Source organism: Gobius niger, assembly GCF_951799975.1.
Source record: "Gobius niger genome assembly, chromosome: 14".
NCBI classification, from domain to species: domain Eukaryota; kingdom Metazoa; phylum Chordata; class Actinopteri; order Gobiiformes; family Gobiidae; genus Gobius; species Gobius niger.
Window position 1 is genome coordinate 5,625,520 of NC_136865.1, and position 18,990 is coordinate 5,644,509.

Genomic DNA, 18,990 nt, shown 5'->3' on the forward strand with positions numbered 1-18,990 from the left:
AGATTACTGTTATTGACAATTAAAGTATTTATTAATATACTTGGGTGAGACAAGTTTCTTTAAAGAGAAGCCAAAATGCTGTATGTCTAAAGAGCAAGCGTAAGTGCTGGGTTGACAAAAAATGCTGAAGCAAGCGCCAGTGTAATTAGTGTCCAGATTAATGTTACACATATAAATCCACGCACAATTAGCAGTGTTTTATGAGTCTTTTTATAACTCCCTTAACACAGTAGAGCAGAGACACTGAATCAAGTTGACACGTTTTTTTATCTACTTTTTTATTTAAGTCCCACTGAGATTCAGAGTCTTGGCCCCTCAGGAAATGTACGCAGGCAACCCCACACGGCCTGGGAATCGAACCTGAGGCCTTGCTGTGAGGCGAGAGGCCCACTGAGTTCTCCTATTGTGGGGAAGGGAAATCATCTATAAATCAGAGACTGTAAAAGCGTGAATCTGTTGGTGAACATGGAAGCCGAATTAAGTTAAAGAGACAACACACAAACTTACATCTGCGTGATTACTAATAATATGATTGTATCTTGTGCTATTTCTCCTAAATATGCATGTGTTATGGTTGTCTATTAGGGATCAATTAGTATAGGCTCAGCTGCCTTTGTTGTTGACCTATTTCAATGTTTGTACTGGCCAACAAAGATGGTTATTCCCAAAGCACTCTGTGTTTCTTAAATTGGGCTTGTGTAATGTGTTATTAAAAAGACCTGGCTAACACCAGAACACATTTTCAGACATCAATTGTTGCTGTTGGGATTAAATGGTTCAATCAAAAGCCTGCTTTATTGAGAGATCAAAATTGTTTAGGTCACTCACATAATTTTCGTAAATGTCAAGTGCTTTCAGTGAACATGCCCTACACAACAAATCCTTTGTAATTGACTGAAAATGTCAGTTTTGCATTTACTTAATTTGGTGGTTTACAAGGTCCTTTTGATTACAAATTCTAGTGAGCTTGATTTATGAAACATGGAGAGCTTTGAGAATGACTGTCTTTATTGGTTTAACACAAACCCAATCAACTTTTTGTAAATGCAATGGCTGTGCTGAGTTTTTCTTAATGTATGTTCAGAAGTGGGTAGTACTCACATACTCAAGCTAGCTACTACTAGGGCTGGGACCATACACTTGTCACAATACAACACGATGCTTAAGGGCCCATACAGTGAAAAACAAAACGGTCATGTGTCCAAAAGTTACAAATCAAAAGCCATCTGACACTTGGGAGCCCATAAACAGAAGCCCTGTGAAGCAACCCCATTTAAGATTTTTGACTATACCTAAACAACTGATCTGATAAGTGTAGGTGGCGCTACACATCCATTTAACATGTTTAAATTATTCAAAGTATTGGTACTTTGATACTTTAGTATCAACTTGGATATGTATTGTCCCAGCACTGTCGGGTACATGAGTAACCTTTAGCCCCAGAACACTGTCGCTCAAATTCATAACACCATCACTAACGCCGGGTGATTTTTACCTGAGATAATACACCCGATAAAAAGTACTACATCAAAATCTATCAAAACATGACAATACATGACACATTTGAGTCGTGTTCTTTTATATTAAACTGTGTCATGTCTAATAAGATGAAAGAAAAGCATCATGAAAATCACCCAACATGTGCCTGTAGGAAAAACTGTGTTTTAGATCAGGAAAACACCCAGGCCATCAAAGATGTCAAAGACAAAGCTGAAGCCCAGAGACCCAGGACACTCAGATAAACGCAGCAAAATGAAAATCACATAAATGTATTTGCTCGGGTGAAAAACACCCGGCAATAGTGTTCTGGGGTAAACTAACTGCACTTCTTGGAGTAGTTATAGTAAACATGTTTTACACTTGAGTAACATTATTTTGAAGAACCTGTGCTCCCACTTGAGTCACAACATACTATGTCATATGGCGTTGGGACTCACCATCACACTAGAATCACAAGCTGTGACCAATTGAATCTGTTATTTAGAAAGAAAGATGGAATTTACCCACAAATTATTGTTGAATAAGCATTTGATAAGCCACATAAAGCTGAAATCATTAACAAAACAACAGCCATTTGGATCATAGAGTTTTCACTGTAGTGTTTTTTATTATTTTTCAGTAGATACATATTGACTCAACTCAACCAAACCCAGTCCAGTCGATGATGAATACTTCCTGGATGAAAAAAAATACTGAAAGAAGTATTTCCTGGAAAAAGCTTGTGACTGACTGAACCCACTTACGGGCCCCAACCCAATGCTGTATGTGACAAAATCTTCATGTGATAAGAAAAGAAGGTGTAAAAAATATTTAATAATAATTCAATCATAATTAATTTTTGTTTTTCTCTGTAATCACTCTCAATCTAGGATACCTGGCAATTACAAGTATTTGATATACTGTGTATGTTTTGGCATTTGGCTACTGTGTCTTGGTAAGACTTTGTAGTCCGGAAGTGCAGCTTAGTGTAGTCCTTTCGAAAATGCGTGCGAATTCGCCGTCATCACTGACGCCGCCTCACATCAGAAGACACTCATCCATCCAGGCAAACGGGGCAAACCCACGGGCAAGCCAGGCAACCTCCAGCTGCAGCAGCACAGCCCGCTGGAGTGACGCTGTTCACGGACGCAATGTGCACTTCTTCACCGCTCTGACTGGAGGACACAACCACAACCAGACACCGCGCCCCCCCCAGTATATTAGCCTGTGCAGTTAACCAGTTTCCGTTCCGAGGAGAGGGCTGGGGATAATAGGAAACAAATGTGGTGGAGATGCTGCTGCTGCTGGGCTCACCGGGGAGAGATGTGCAGCAGCTATGAACGTGACTCCGCGGCGGGGAACGCATCAGGCTTCAGGCGCGGCGGTGCGACTGCTAGCTCCGGGAAGCTATAGCTAACCACCCCGAACTGTTCTCCCTCTCGGACCCCCCCCCCCCCCCGGGAAGATGCGAGGTATACGGCGCTGTTCGGGCAGACATGTGCGAGGTGAGTGAGCCAGTCTCCAGCCCCCCCTAGCCTCGCAAGGGAGGGACGGGTTATGAGAAGCCCCGCTCGGAGCTGTTAGCAGGCTAGCTAGCGGCGCGGATCAGGTTAGCTTGATTTTAAAGATGTATTTTATCGTCCGTGCATGTGGGAAAGCGATTAGTAGGAAAGGCCATACGCTGCAAACGATTCTGAATGGTAATGGGCGTGTTTGCTAGTTGATGTGTAAAGCAGAATGGTAAATAATGTTTTTTGTCTCTGTAGTAGCTGTCAAGCAGTGGTCTATGATGTGCGTGTAATAATGCATATAATGTCAAATATCCATTTAGCAAGAACTCGGACCATCAGCTCCACTATAGCTGTCGGCTGTGAAGGTGAACAATTATGGAAATGAGCGACAGGCATTGACTTGAAGGTAAAATAGTGAATTTAACATTGCCTTTATAATGCCAAACAAGATGCAATCTCCTTTGCAGGATGCATGTATTGACGAGCATGAAATTGTTGCAAAAAAAAGGGTCAGAGCCATCCCTGACAGGTGTGTCGGTTAGTGTAAGCTCAGGCTGGACTTGAACTCACAGGTTTCATACAGTATGTTAAGACCTTTGTGGTGATCACCCATGTCTGTGAAAAGGAAAACTGCATAGAAATGAAACGGGCGTTGCTTAAAACTATCACTCCTTACAGGCAGTGTTCATGTAGTGAAACAGAATTAGTTTTGTCCTCCTTTAGTGTTTTGTAAATTCCGGCATTCGTGGGGGAAAAACACTGTGCATCTAACTTTATATTATTTGTATCAGTTTCATTAACTTGTAGGCTTGATTCGTGGAATTTCTGTGGAAGTGACCCTGAATAGTGACCCTGCGAGTTGTGAAACCTGCCTCTAAACGAAAAGCTACAAATATGTTAGGAAACCTTTTAATGTAGTGGCTTCCTCTTTTATTGTTTGTAATTTAAAGCAACAGGCCACCGTTTTTCCATGCTGAGATATGTCCTTACCTGAGCTTAGACGAGTTGATACGCATCTCTCTGGCCATTATGCGTGCCCGCAGAAGGGTGTGGTAGCTTTCAACTTCACCCCTGTTTGGAGCTACAGGAATACATTGGGAGAGGCCAAAATGCTAACAACATCTTTGGTCGTTCTGCGTGACATCGGGCACGCACAGACCAGACAGGTACACATCAACACGTCTAAGCTCAGGTAAGAACATATCTCAGTGTGGAAAAACAGTGGGTAGGGCCTTTAAGTTACCTTGTTGCACCCTGGAAAACTATTTTTTACTATTTTTAAAGAGCTCAATCATCCACCTTGTTACCTTATCCACCAAGTATTGTGTGAGAGTATTCTTCTTGTTACCAATAATAACTCACTTTCATGTCTGCATTATTTCTACTGTTTTTATTATTGTAAAGCACATTATTGACACAGTGAATAAAAATTGTAATCAAATTGTGATAAATGCATTCCGCAGAGTAGCTGCAGCCTGCAATAAACTCCATCAATATGCTCTACTTTAGGGCTGCAACGATTATTGTGTAATCGATTAATCTATCGATTATTTTTATGATGAATCGATTAATCGCTTGGCTGTGAATGGTGTAGGAAAATTTAGTTTTTTCAGTTTGCTTTTTCTATCACAAAGCTAAAGTGGCGCCGCTTGAGGATGTGTTGATGGAGTCAACTTAAAGTAAATGTTTGTTGGAGGCTCTTCGCGCTAATCCTGATTCTGATTGGATGAGACACAGACAGATATTCATGAAATGTACAATGTACAAAACACTCCAGACCCAAACTTTAAAAACAAAGTAGGTTTTCATCAAAAATACTACATTTTCATGTCATTTTCAGTCTGTGTGAACCAGAAAGCGATTAATCGATTACTAAAATAGTTGTTGACTATTTCAATAATCAATTAGTCGTTGATTAATCTATTAGTTGTTTCAGCCCTACTACACTTCTTTAAAAGGCAAAGGAAATGGCCTGTACATTGCCTTAAAAAATCTATGATGCCTCAATAGATAAAAAGCAGACGCCCAACACAAAAGCCCTTTTGAGTTCTTTCCTATTATAAATATGAAGTGATATGAAAAGCCTCCTTCCACCCAGACTTAAACGCGATGTTTGTAAAGTTAGAACACATGGCTGCACAGCGTCTGTTCTGCAGCTGCTCTGGCCACGTTGTCAGGAGCAGGGAAACGATGAGGCGGAGAGAGGAGATGACCTTAAAGGTGCGGCACGAAGAACATGCTCTTTCTGGTTGAAAATGGCAGTAAATGAATTATGGGCACTATGAACTGCATATCAGAGACGTGGAGATCAGGACACATGCCAGTCAGACCTTTAAGCAATGGAGGCCGTACTAGCATTAACTAGGACACAGATGGGTCATACTGGGAAATATTTAGGGACTCTTTCATACTGGGGCTGCACAATATGAGGGAAAAGCTATGTTAAAGAGATATAATTACTACATTAGTGTCAGTATTGTAGTATATTTCAACATTGCGTCCTATTAAATTGAAACAAAATCGTAGGCCAAAGTTGTTGTTCAGCAAACGCTTAGCTAGCCAAATATTGCTTTTAATTCAAGAGTAGATCAGGCAGCCCTATCCCATACCTTTTCATTTTGTTGTTTTGAATAAAGTAACTCGTGCTCGGGCGCTCTATGTTTTCGAGGCGCAAAACTTGACACCGTGTCTAAAAAGCGAAATCCCTTCTAAAGCAGTGTTTCCCCAGCTGAGTGTTTGCCGTTTGAACTGTTGTCCAGCTCCAGTCCTCGTGCGAGCAGCTGGAGGAGATTCCTCTGTCCACAGCTGTCGCGTCCGTGCGTCCCATTGCGCCCGTTCTCTCTCTCTCCCTCTCTGTCTCCTCACTGTGTCAGCATTCCACTGTATCCGCCTGCACTGCCTTTGGAAACGGCCTGGGAATCTCCTCCTCTCTCTTTTACATCCAGGTCATCAGAGCCATTAGCCATGGGAGCGAGCGAGCGAGTGTGCAGGCTGGTGTGTGGCTGCGAGGCTCGTCCACGGGGTTGCCAGACAAGATCAGACGAGAGAAACGGAACAGCTAAGCAAATTATTTGAGTCCTTCTTTGAGGGCTGCAAGATTTAATTATCAAATCAAAATGGCAATGTCAGTGGTGGCAAATAGCAAAACGCAAAGGCTGCAGTTTGGTCATTTAGCAGTTAACTTTTCAGTCTTCTTTCAATGTCAGTGCTCCTGGACGTGTTTGTAATGTGTCCAGTGAATCTTGATTACAAATATAATCAATACTAGTTTGTGCTGCCGTCTAGGAAATGCGTGATTATGTTGTTGTTTTTTTGCATTTTTCACCCACTAACATTTATTTTTAACAACAGTTTGAAGCTGATTTAGGGGATGTCGCAAAAAATATTGCATCACGATTTTCTTTGGGCAACATCACTATATGGATTTTCTAATGATTCATGTGCCTAAACTAAAGCCATCTGCTGCTTCTGCAAGTTCCCACTTCTCTCTGATTGCTTAACTTTCCTTGTCAGTCACTTGACGACGAGACCGACCGGATGGAGCTGTGAATAAGGAGAAGAGCCAGCGGATCGATTTGGAAACTGTTTTTGTTTTAAACTGTGCTATATAAGTACAACGTATTGGTTAAAGATCTTGTTAAAATGTACGGGAACTACCTCTCAAAAAGTAGACCAGGCAACTCCGCTTGTCCCACTGATCCTATTACTACATAGAGCGAGACAGAGAGAGAGACACGAGGGGAGGGAGGGAGGAGGAGGAGGAGGAGGAAGAAGAATAGTCCGTGGTCGGGCTAGTGCGAAGAGCAACAGGTCCCTCCCACTTGGCCATCCCAACACTCACTCTCTCGGCTCTCTGTTGTCTGCCACTTTGCGCTTCGACACCAGCGAATGGCAGGACAGCCGGGCCGCTCCACACGGGACAGGTAAGGCTGCGTTACTTGGTTCGAAGGTTGCTTGAAATAGGTTTGTTTTGGAAACCGATTTGCACAGAAGTGTTGCTCGTGTCACGCGCCGGAGTCTGTGACGTTCCATGTCAGTGTTTCTAAAAGTCCCTGATTTAGTAGTGATTTAGATCTTAAGGTAGTTTTTGCAATCGATTCAATTTTAGGGACAAAATCACGGAGGCGAACCTGAAATATCGTGCATGGTTGTCGATTGTACTTCTTTTGGGGACCTCAGCGTTGATATTGTACATTTGATAACTTGAATTCATATCTTTGCATGGAAAAGATGGTTTGAGTAAGGGTTGTGTTGGTCTGGATTTAGAATTAGCCTGGAGCGCACTCTACAGCTGTGGGGATGAGAAACAGAAAAACAATCTTTAGCTAATGGCATACTGGTAAATCAATGTGGCCACAGATCCAGTGATGGGTTTAATGTGGAGGACAGTTTAAGGGTTCTTTCAGTAAATGGAGAATGAAAAACCACCATCTTAGACCGGTATTTGTAATTTCTTCCCTACAATTCACTTTAGCAACTAATGTCTTTCATCAGTTCTCATTTGTTTGAAGTGTACGTTGGAATTCACACGTTGGACGAGGACAGAACGAACCAATCCGAGCGTGACACCAAGTACACTCATGGCACCAGTATGACCAGTGGAGAGTTGTCTGATAACTTGGCCTGTGAAGAAAAAACAGTGCAGTAAGGAAATGCATAGTATAATGAATGAACATGCTTTAACATCGTCCCACCATAAGAGGAGCACAGTTCTGAAGCTTTGCGACTTGCACACTTAAAGCCACACTGTGTGACATTTTACCCAAAAGATAGAGTTACAAAAATGACGTGTCTTTGCTGTGAGCGGCTCACCTCTCCTCAGACCTAAAGGCGGACAAAGATGAGATTTAAAAACCCATTCTTCGATTATCCACTGCCAAAAAATAGCATTTTCTGTGATGGGCTGGTCATTAGGAGCATGTTTTGCATTGGTGGCATTGGCAACCGTCTGATCAAAATGTTGCAATCTGCGCCTTTTAAGATTCAGGTTTCAAACAGATCCATCTCCAGGACAACAAAAACTGAAAACAGTTTGTTTTTTCATCTAATCAGCTTGAAACATACCAAATCTGAACCAAAACAAGGATCAGAGGGAGCTATATCTGGATGTTTCTGACCACAACAGAACCTTGTTTTCGGCCATGTTGTCGCTCTGCAAAGAACTTTGTACTGCCTAAATAATCGCTATTTAGCAATCATGTGTTTAGCTAATGTAGCCAACAAAAAGTCAATATTGATTTTTTTTGGCATAAGTTGAGCTCAGTCTCCTGCCAATAAGCGAACGTGTACTGACCGCTTATGACCTGGAGTCTAATTTCATAACATGTTTTTGTCTGGCCTTAAATTATGCCACAATATTCTCTATCAGGGTTTCAGATAGCAGCGGGTTCATGTAACACACAAGCTGGAGAGAGAGACGCTGGACTGGAGCTATAGCATTTATATACTAGATTAAAGCCACACTATGTAACATTTAAGCCGACAGATAGAACGACATAGCAACATAAAACCTGGAATGTTCCGCAGTGTGGCTTTAACCAGACATGGCTTTTTTTTTAGCCCTGAATCAACACTGGATAAAATGACTCAAACATGGATAATCTGAGACCTCACCATAAGGGTTGTGAAGGGTTTTGGGGGAAAATAGCTCAGCAGGTTGAGCGTGCACCCACTGAATGTAAGGTCAGCGGTTCAGTTTCATCTACTGGCAGTGCACAGTGTCGCTGCGTCCACTTAACTTGCCTGTGGCTGCGTACACTGTTATGAATGAGAGTGGGGATGGGTGAGTGGTTTCTTCATAAAGAGCTTCGAGTGTCCAGTGAAGGGGAAAACACGCCTTAGAAACGTGAACCAGAGCTGCAAGATCAAGCACAAAACAGGCAATATAAATGCCGCCAAAATGGGAAAAAAAAAGCTTTATTGCAATTTGTGTGATTTGATTAAGTACTTTTCGGACAAAGGTTTGCTATCGTTTTTGCGCTTTAGAGTCAAAACGATCTTCAATAATCTAGCTCATCTCAATATATTCCTGCCTCAATATATCAAACTTCAAATCCTGTTATGGTAATTAATTGTGCGCCGCAGTGTTGTCCCACCCATAGATAAACGCCGACACTTGCGGGGGATTATTGGCAGCCTATATTTGTCAGCTCTAATTGGTTTATGGCTAATGCCGAGGCGCTCCCGTCGAGGCTCCCGTTGACCTTCACAGCTTTGCTAATTTACGCTTGAGCTAACAGCAGGCAGCAGGTCGGCTAACGCACACACGGCATCGCTGACCTGCAGATGTCTAGCCAAGCACTGACACAGCAGAGACTGACCAGTCACAGCTCGACGTCACACAAGATCAAAGTAGGAGCACTTTCCGCCGTCGATTCTGAGTTCATTTCTTCCCTGGAAAATCATAAATCATTAAAAACGCAGCATCACTTTCTGAAGACACATTGGAGACTTGCTTAACCTTAAAATCAGTCGCTAAATCGTATTGTTTATTTGCCCATAACTCTCTGATTCCACTATTTCTGTTACTATTCGTTGAAAAGGTTTCCCCCCCACATATTGCACAACCCAGTTTCAAACTTGACCAACTTGTCCGAATTAGCTGATCCGTTCCTTTTGGCGGGATTGGAATTGAGGGCAGCCTCTACTCGCCGCTATCCGACACTCCTCTAAACCTCTCCTAAAATTCCAGCCTTTGGGGAAAGTGAGGTTGAGAAGTTCAGCAGGAGGAAGCGAATGGTGGCCTTTTTGACCTCGGACACACACTACTGGGTCCAACTAAACACACACACACACACGGCAGCCCCTCTTTCTCCACGTTAGATTCATAACGTCGGCCCGAACGAGTGTCTCTCCGTCTCTACGCGTTAAATCCACGAAACGACGGTGGCTCCGATCCTCGCTTTAAGCCTTCCCTCCAGTCCTCCCTGGTCTTTTTTTTTTTTTCTCCCCCTGCTGTTACACACCGCTGAGTCGGCCCGGCTCGAGGAGCAGCCTTACTCATGGAAAAGCACTTCCCTAAATGAGCCCTGACAATTGCTTACACACTACAGTCACGCGTTCATTTCGACCAGCGCCTTCTCAATCTCCGTCTTAACTCCAAGCCAGGACCAAAGCAAACTCGAAAGCAGGCAAAGACACAAACTCAAATTTTGTCCTTCCGGCGGTTGCCTTTAAAGTGTGCAGAGATTTGCATATTATGTTTGCCTATGGCTTTACCCCGGATGCACATCCTGATTGAAGTCTCTCCATTCGCCGAGGCTGAGGCTCTGCTCAGGTGGTTGGTTGCTAGCTTCACTTTATTTGTGTTTCTAGCCTGATTAATATTAGCTTTGGCTCAACTTCCATTATTACTCATGTGCTGGCTAACCCCGTAGCCAAGTCTGTTCCCAGGTTATTTTTCTTGTTCTTGTTGAGTACTTTGTCTTGTCTTTCTTAAGTTCATTGTAGTGATCTTTCGTAGACATCGGAAAGTATTTTTGCTTTAATTTCAAAACATGATTCATGTTTTCTAGTGGGTGCTCAGAGTTCTCATTGAGTCTACACTTATAATTTGCCATGGCAACTTTTCTTGTGTGCTCCAGCCTCCAAATGACTAGCTATTTTCTGCTCTATTTCTGTCATGATTCTAAATAGCTTTTCGCGCCCTCTTTTGAAGCTCATTTTTCTTACTATTATTTTTACAGGATGATGACCAAAGGATAACGCCTCGGACCGCGCACACCCCTCCACCCAGCGCCCCCTCCCCCTTTATGGAATCACCCTCTTATTTTGGCAAACTGAAACCCTGTTCCCGCTTCTCAATGGGAGTTGGCAGGCGCCGCGCAACCAAAATGATCTACGGTCAAAAGACAAGACTGCTATGATATTCTAGATGTTTTTCTATAAATAGCAAAGTCATTGGATATTCCCGCCGATGCCAGACTGCACACGCTACAAGTCCACTCCCACCCCCTTCCACCGAACTCCAATGCTCCATCCCAAGTTTTGAGGGCCATGGTTCGAAAGAAAGGCTCTTTTATACTATGTGGTGCTTTCCTGTTCGTCGCTTGGAATGCTTTGCTCCTGCTGTACCTGTGGGGGCGCCCTCCCGTCGGCCGACTGGGCGAGGGGGGCGGGGCCGAGCCGGTGGGGAAAGAGGAGTGGGGGGCGGGGCAAGGTAAAGTTGTCGGCAGCGGCAACCTGGCGGGCGAGGTGATGCGGTTGGCGGAGGAAGTGGAAGTCCAATTGGAAAGGCAGAAGGAGCTACTGAAGCAAATCGAAAGCCACAGAGCGCAGTGGGCGCGGCAGAAAGATGTGGGGAAGCGGGAGGCGGATGGCGGTAAAACGACGAAGGAGGTCGAACAGAAGACGCCGGTGATGGAGCCGACTCAAGCGGAACGCAAGCAGGAGGAGCCTACGCAAAAGCTAGTAGCCACAACCACTTCAGAAGCAAAAATCGAGCTTACTAAAGGGACTGGCACCGCGGAGAACAAATTAGAATTGACATCCCCCGCTAGCCCCGAAGTGGTCATCCCCGTCCTGGTCATCGCCTGCGATCGAGTAACGGTCAAACGTAGCCTGGATAGACTGATCCAATACAGGCCCTCGCCGCCGCTCCACCCCATCATCGTGAGCCAGGACTGCGGGCACGCCGACACCGCCCGCGTCATCAGGTCGTACGGGGAGCAGCTCACGCACATCTCTCAGCCCGACCTGGCCGACATCAGGGTGAGGCCCGAGCACCGGAAGTTCCAGGGGTACTACAAGATCGCCAGGCACTACCGCTGGGCCCTCAACCAGATCTTCAACGCCTTTGGTTACTCCGCCGTGGTGATCGTGGAGGATGATCTGGAGGTAGGAGCATATGGTATATTTTTGCTCATTGGGTTTGCTTCATCTCTCTCAAGTTTTGATGGCTGGTGGGTGCTGCTAACCTTGATTGTCAAAATAAATCTCACATTCAATCCATCTTGAATGGTTCAAGCTGTTACACTCAGGCCATAGACCATATATATCAATGGACTAATCAGAGCCTCATCTTCCAGGAGCTGTAAGAAAATATGGGCGGGCTCCGGATGTCACTTGCTCTAATAGACATTTATTTACTTTCTGATCTCCAAGTGTTTGTCTTAAAGCAGTACTAAGTAACTTGTTTACCTTAATAAATCCTTTTCGTAATACAAGTGTTAATAGGATGATTGGGGGGTCTTTTATCTCCCACTGGTGTCTCTGGCAATTGCAACTTTGCTTCCACCGGGTCGGAGTCACCAATACACACTAATGGAATCACAAAGAAGAAGCAATGTTAACGGGCAAAGCTAACTTAAACACTATTTATTAAGTTTGAGTGAAAAAAGTGATCTCCATTGTGTAACTGGATGAACAATATCCCTCTCTCCATTTGTCTTTCCTGTCAGCGCAGTATTTACGCTCACAATTACGACACCTGCAGTGGCGCTTGTGTCCTCTAGGGGCATGAGTTACTTAGTACTGCTTTAACATGCGCAATGTGGTCCTATTTTTTTTCCCCTTTCGCCCTGTTCTATATAATTTAAGCTGTTTTCAAAAACGCACGCACTGCTAGCATGAGCGAGCTTCGGTTAGCCTGCGCTCACCGCTATGGGAGAAGCCGCTCGGGCCTCTTCCATTGCTATTCTATGTTCTGCAGTTCAGGCTCACAATCCCCCGGCAGGTCAGAGATTTGGATCAATCAGGCGGCAGTATTGCTGTGAGTGTCCGGGTGTTATGTTTGACAAAAACAACAAGAAAGTTTTTCAAGACAAATTAACAACACGGCGACAATGGAAAAAGACGAGGTGCTGCTACAGACTTACAAACACAATTCACATTTTTACAAACTAAGCATTTATTTGCTTTAGTGCTTTGAGATCGATTGACAACCACCACATCCCTCTCTTACCTCCCAGTATGGAGAGTGAATGAATAAATGATGTTTAGTGGCGTTTTGGCTCACTAACACCCCATTGTGGCTGTCGACATTAGCAAATATACATTTCATGATTCCATCCAATAAAACCACATGAAAAGTCTGGGCGCATCCACGACCGCATTTCTAGTTTAGTCTGACATTACTGCCATACATGATGGGTAGCATTTACAAGCTCTTTCTCTATTATGTGTATCATCTTCTAACGCGCCCTTTCTAACTTTGCTTAATTGGTATATTAGGCGCGCTGTGGGCTGGCAATTAATCAAAACAGCATCAGAGTTGATATTCAAAACTGGTAATTAGTCATAACAAGTATTAATTTATCCGTCTGCGGCTGATGTGTGTGGGACGTGGCGGAGAGCATTTAAATGACTGAAGAATGGAGGCGGGTCGTGGAACAGCAGCGTTTTGTTCAAATATTCCCACAAGTTTTGGCTCAGTGGCTTAACGTGGGCTTTTTTTTAATGCAATTTTCTACTGACATTTGATGGATTGACTCCCACATTTAACACCTGTGCACTATTTAGCTTCACCTGTGTTTTTAGTGGATGGGTAGATGAGATTGGAGTTCATGAGTGGGTTTATGTCATAGTTTGAAAGACCTTTTGGCATTTCACAATTTCTTTCTGAAAAAACAAAAAACAAAACTAGAACAAATGTATGGAAACATCTTATTCGAGGGGTTATTTTTAGTATTCACAGAACGTTATGTGTCAGTCGGCGTCTGGCAACTCGTGGGAAGTGAGAGTAAAGTTCTGCCAGCAATGTGAGTATTTTCCTCTAGAGGCTACTGCGCACACTTTGGCGAAATATCGTAATGTGCAATTGTGATTTCTGTTTCACACGTCCTGGAACTCTTGATTCTCGCCTTTTATTGAGGAAGCAGACAAACTTAACCTTTTATTCTGGTCATAAAAAGTCTGACTTCTGTTCTGACTTTGAGTATTTGTGGAAAGCCTCCATGGTTACATCCTGGGGGTGATACGGAAGTGTTGGAGGATAGGTGTGAAGCGGCTGGCATGAGAGTCGGCACCTCCATGAAGTGTTACACCATGCTGTTTCGCATTTGGCTATTGTTAAAACACTATCTCTATCACTAACTCTTTTAATTAGGGCTACACATGATGACAAAAAGGATTACTGGGCCCATATCTTTAGACATAGATATTTCAGACTTAAGGTCTTCCATCTGCTGGAGATTTATTGTTCTTTACAGGCTAAGATTAAAATGTGCTGTGGCTTAAGATAAAGTCTGGTGAGTCTTGTTCTTAATTTATTTTTAATGAACTCATCTACTGCTAAACCGACTTATTATTGTAGCTGTTTTTGTATACCTGATTTTATTTTCTTTACAACAAACTAAAAAGTCAATTAGAAGACCCAAAGAAATGTCACCAGGACTGAGCCGGAGGATCTCATCGGGTGTCCATCATGGCACTGGACAATCCTCTACCCAAATGACGGCACCGTTACCATTACTGGCTTCACATCTGGAGATGGGTCCCCGAGCGCCGGCCTACACTGGCTGCCCACTGCTCCTCCAGGTCGCCCCAGTGGCATTGAGGATGGGTCAAATTACTGCAGAGAACAAATCTCCCCATGGGGATTAATAAAGTATACCTTAAGATTAAGGTACCCTATGTAATATGTATGTACTGCATTGGTACTAGTTATTACAGATTGTTACAAAGCAGGTTACATTGTATTGAATTTAGTTGGGTACAATATACCAAGGGGGAGGTTGTGTAAAGCAAAGTGTAACCCATTATTCATATGTTTAGGTCAATATCTTGCGTGTATTGGATGACTGTGTATGATCAATTCTGATAATAGCTCTGGGTCAGAAAATGCTGGATCATAGAGCATGCTTGTGTATAATGTAACATTATTCACAGAGTATTGTGGTTTCCCCATTAGTTTTAAATCCATCGTTTACTTGTTGAAATGTAAAACACAAGTACAGTCTCCTGCAGTGAATCCCATAAACCTGCCTGTTTCCTGGACTTTACACGAGTCAATAGTTGTGTAATGGCTTCTCGAATGTCAGCAGCAGTATTTGTCAACGGCACAGACACAAAGCGAAAACAGACCGCGTCCCCAATAGGCTTTTGTAATGTTAGCGTGCTAGCCTCCATTAGCATATTATAGTCCTGCATTGTGGGGACTGAGCTCATCAACAGGAAATGTGCACTGGGAGAATAATGTTCCAATAAATGATCCAAGTTGTTTCGCTAAAATAGTGAGCAAATTAGACTCTTCTGTGGATGCCCCTCGTGTTTAATCAATTCTCATTCATAACTCACTTTGTATTGTCCTTTTATGGTGAAATGGAGGCACGGGGAGGGCGTGACATGAGTTGCATTCGTGTGCACAGATTCCCCCCGCAGGTGAGATCTATAAAGGGCAGATAGTGTGGAGGGGCGGCAACGCCATGCTCCAAACATGGCCACTATTCGTACGCTCTTGCTGGGCAACAATCTATCTCCAACCTTTTGAGGCACGACTAGACATTTCTTCATCGAAGAAAAGTCCAGTTGTATGGATTCAGTGGACTCTGTGGGCCTGATCTTCCGCCTGGCGCAACAACAGCATTGCTCAAGACGAAGTTGGAATCTTGCGTACATTGTGTACACTTTTATGCCTGAGCATAAAGGGATCAGCTGAGGAGTTGTATAAGACCTGGTTAAGGCTTATTGGGGAAATAGTGAAGAGGCAGATCACAGTGGCCTCCGGAGAATTCACTCAAAAAAACTATGATGTTTGATGATGTATGATGATGATCTGTGCCGAGTTTGCATGTTCTCCCCGTGTCTGTGTAGGTTCCCTCCGGGTACTCCGGTTTCCCCTACCACTAAAAATATGTACAATAGGTTTCCCTTTGGGGCCACGACTCCCCTGAAAAGGAGATTCTTAATCTCAGTGGGACTTTCCTGGCTAAAGGTAAAAGATTAAATCAATCTAAAACCTGGTGTTGAGATGATATAATCCACACAGACCGTCATGTCTTCATCGAAGGTGATGTCAAACGCTCTGCTTGTGCCTTGATCATCGTTTTGACATTTTCTGCTCAGCGTCTCTGTCGATGTCCAGTTTATCTTTCAGCTCGATGTAGCGACTGAGCATGGCGCTGACTTTCTGTTTGAGCCTCTTGGGGCCTTCCAAAAGTGCTCGACACGCTTCTAAACTGGGTAGAAAGTCTTGCTTGGATTGTCCTCAAGTATGGCGACTTCTTTTTTCAAAGATTGTATATTTCCACGGAGACGAGCCACTTCAAAAGAAGGTTCTAAACATCATCTTGAAGCTTATGCAATCGTAACATATTTTTAACGGTTTTGTTTTGGCTGATGCAAACTTATTGTAATATTGTCTTTCTTACATTAATCAATAACAATTAGTGTCTTACCAGCAAATTAAAGTATTTCAATCTGCAAAAACAGTGCTAGTGTATACAAATTACAAAAGTGCCCTGAATGTTCAGCCTCTTTCTCACACAACCATGTAGTTTACGCCTCCCACAAAGTTCTGAAATGCATCATTGTTTTTATTAGTTCAGCAGTCCATGTTTCATATTGCAAATTATACAAATTATATAAGTTGTCAGAAATGTGTTATTTGATTCATTGATTTAATGCTTAATTAAAAATCAATGCATTAATTCCACGTTCTGCTGCTTGAATGCAGTCACTGCTTTGCGACGATCAGATTTACTGTGTGTTGAAGCTCTCATTAGTCACTTCTCCTGTGCTTCATTCATAGAGCTAAATACCAAAGACATCTTGGAAGCAAAAAAAAATAGTAACGCATGACAGTAACACATTATAAATCATGAGTGCGTCCAGAGTTCCAACAGTGAGGGCAATGAGCTGATTATTTCAGTGCTTACACACAACGGTCATGTACAGCAGTATAAATGATAGCAATCAAATTAAAAATAGTCATTTGAAAGGTTGCAATTTGCAAAGACTGCAATTATTTAGCCAGCACATAATCCTTTGCCTCTATGAGCAAGTGGTCTTCCTGTGTAATTACATTTTAACTGCAACGTTGGTGTTCAACTGTTTCTGAAAACTATGACCCAGAGCCCAAGTGAAGTGTTTTATCAAGAACTAAGCAATAAATGCTCTTTTGGGGAAGTCTGTCCAAACCCCAGGTGTTCATAAACCTTCCTGTAATCGCACATTGGGTTAAGTAATAAGGACATTGCACAGATCAGATGTTGGGTCAGACGTCTCCCGTGGCTGTTGCGTGGGACCACCTGACTGGTTCCTCATGTTGGCTTTGGCTGGACTTTAGAAATGGTGACAACAGGACGAGTTCACTCTTCAGGACATGAGCTGTGTCTGTTTAAAGGGCTAAAGTGCACAGTTCTTTTGAGATTCAAACCAGCTAGGAGTTAGATCTAAGCGTCTGCAATATGTCATCGTAATCGTATTGCGGTCATGAAAAACACGGGGCATCAAAGTGTAGAATAAAGCTTAAAGCCGCTCTTGTGAGTGGGCTGTCAGACTTGTTCTGTGAGTTCAGGGAGCACACAGCTCTATAGTGTGGGGTTAATGAGCTTTCCAAAGTATTTAGCAGCAAAGTGCTTTCTCAGTCACGGTGGTAAAAGAGACACGGTTAACTCATCGTGTTCTTGTTGTTTTAAAGAAACTGAACATTTTTCAAGGAAGAGCTTAAAAAGTGAGTGATTGGCCGAGTGTGGGGGATGGACTGAACAGATAAGACGTCAACAGTAAAACATCTTTAAGAAATTGTGTATTCAATTTTGGTCTGCGGCTAGTGATTAGGGAGTTATACATGAATCGAATGTTTGTTGTTCGATACCAGCCCAGTACTGTCTCCGTGTCCCTCTGAGACGCTTACCACCACTGAGTGTGTGGAGAGAGTGAGTGAGTGAGAGAGGGAATGAACGCATGAAATGGTAAAGCGACTTCGAGCTACAAAGTTACAGTGAGGTCTGAGGAGAGCTGAGCCGCTCACAGGAAAGTGCATCTGTAATGAAATAAATGCTTGTGTTTATTCTATTCATTGGTGTGACGTTAAATTGAGACTTGGATTATAGTGAAAGGTTTTCATCATTAATCTGATTAGTCATCACCATTTACCTTCTCCTCTGTTTTCCTGTCCTCCAGGTGGCGCCTGACTTTTTTGAATATTTCCGGGCGCTCTACCCCATCCTGCGCGACGACCCCTCCCTGTGGTGCGTGTCTGCGTGGAACGACAACGGCCGCGACGCGCTGGTGGACCCGTCCAAGGCCCACGTGCTCCACCGCACGGACTTCTTCCCCGGCCTGGGCTGGATGCTGACCCGGGACCTGTGGGCCGAGCTGGAGCCCAAGTGGCCCACGGCGTTCTGGGACGACTGGATGCGGCAGCCGGAGCAGCGGCGCGAGCGCTCGTGCGTGCGGCCCGAGATCTCCCGCACCATCACGTTCGGCCGGAAAGGCGTCAGCTTGGGTCAGTTTTTTGACCAGTATTTGCGCTACATCAAGCTAAACACAGAATTTGTGCCTTTTACGAAACAGGACTTATCATATTTACTAAGAAAGAACTACGACCAGAAGTTCATCATCGAGGTCTACAGCGCCCCCTTGGTGAGGATGGAGGAATTGCAGGGGGGTAAGCTGAGAGAACCCGGGCCGTACAGGGTGCAGTACTCCAGCCGGGACAGTTTTAAGGTTTTCGCGCGGAACCTCGGGGCCATGGACGACCTGAAGTCAGGAGTGCCCCGGACCGGATACAGAGGGGTGGTGAGCTTCCTGTACAGGGGCAGGAGGGTGTACCTAGCGCCCCCCGAGGGATGGACGCAGTACGACACGAGCTGGAGCTGAGTGCGGGGCGGGGGGAGAACAGGAAAGGTGAAGACCAAAGAGGACGCACGGGCCGGGACAGTGAGAGGAGTGGACCGGGGCGACGGAGGAAACGGGCTTGCCAAAAAATTGTCCGTAATAACATTGCTCGACCTTTTTTTCAATATTTTTGGCCGTTTTTGCTGAAATTCTCTAAATTTTCTATCAGATCCACACAAAGTTCAAAAGCTCAAAAGTCGCCCGTAGTTCTCAATTTGCT

General features: G+C 43.9%; 1 protein-coding gene across 1 annotated transcript; it reads left to right on the forward strand.

The window, feature by feature from the left end:
• The first annotated feature begins 2,506 nt into the window (after positions 1 to 2,506).
• On the forward strand, positions 2,507 to 18,852 carry mgat1b (alpha-1,3-mannosyl-glycoprotein 2-beta-N-acetylglucosaminyltransferase b). Its single transcript, XM_079571269.1, has 3 exons — positions 2,507 to 2,984; positions 10,676 to 11,825; positions 18,054 to 18,852. The coding sequence occupies exons 2-3, from the start codon at positions 10,986 to 10,988 to the stop codon at positions 18,750 to 18,752; spliced, it is 1,539 nt and encodes a 512-aa protein (XP_079427395.1). The 5' UTR covers positions 2,507 to 2,984; positions 10,676 to 10,985; the 3' UTR covers positions 18,753 to 18,852.
• The last annotated feature ends 138 nt before the right edge of the window (positions 18,853 to 18,990 follow it).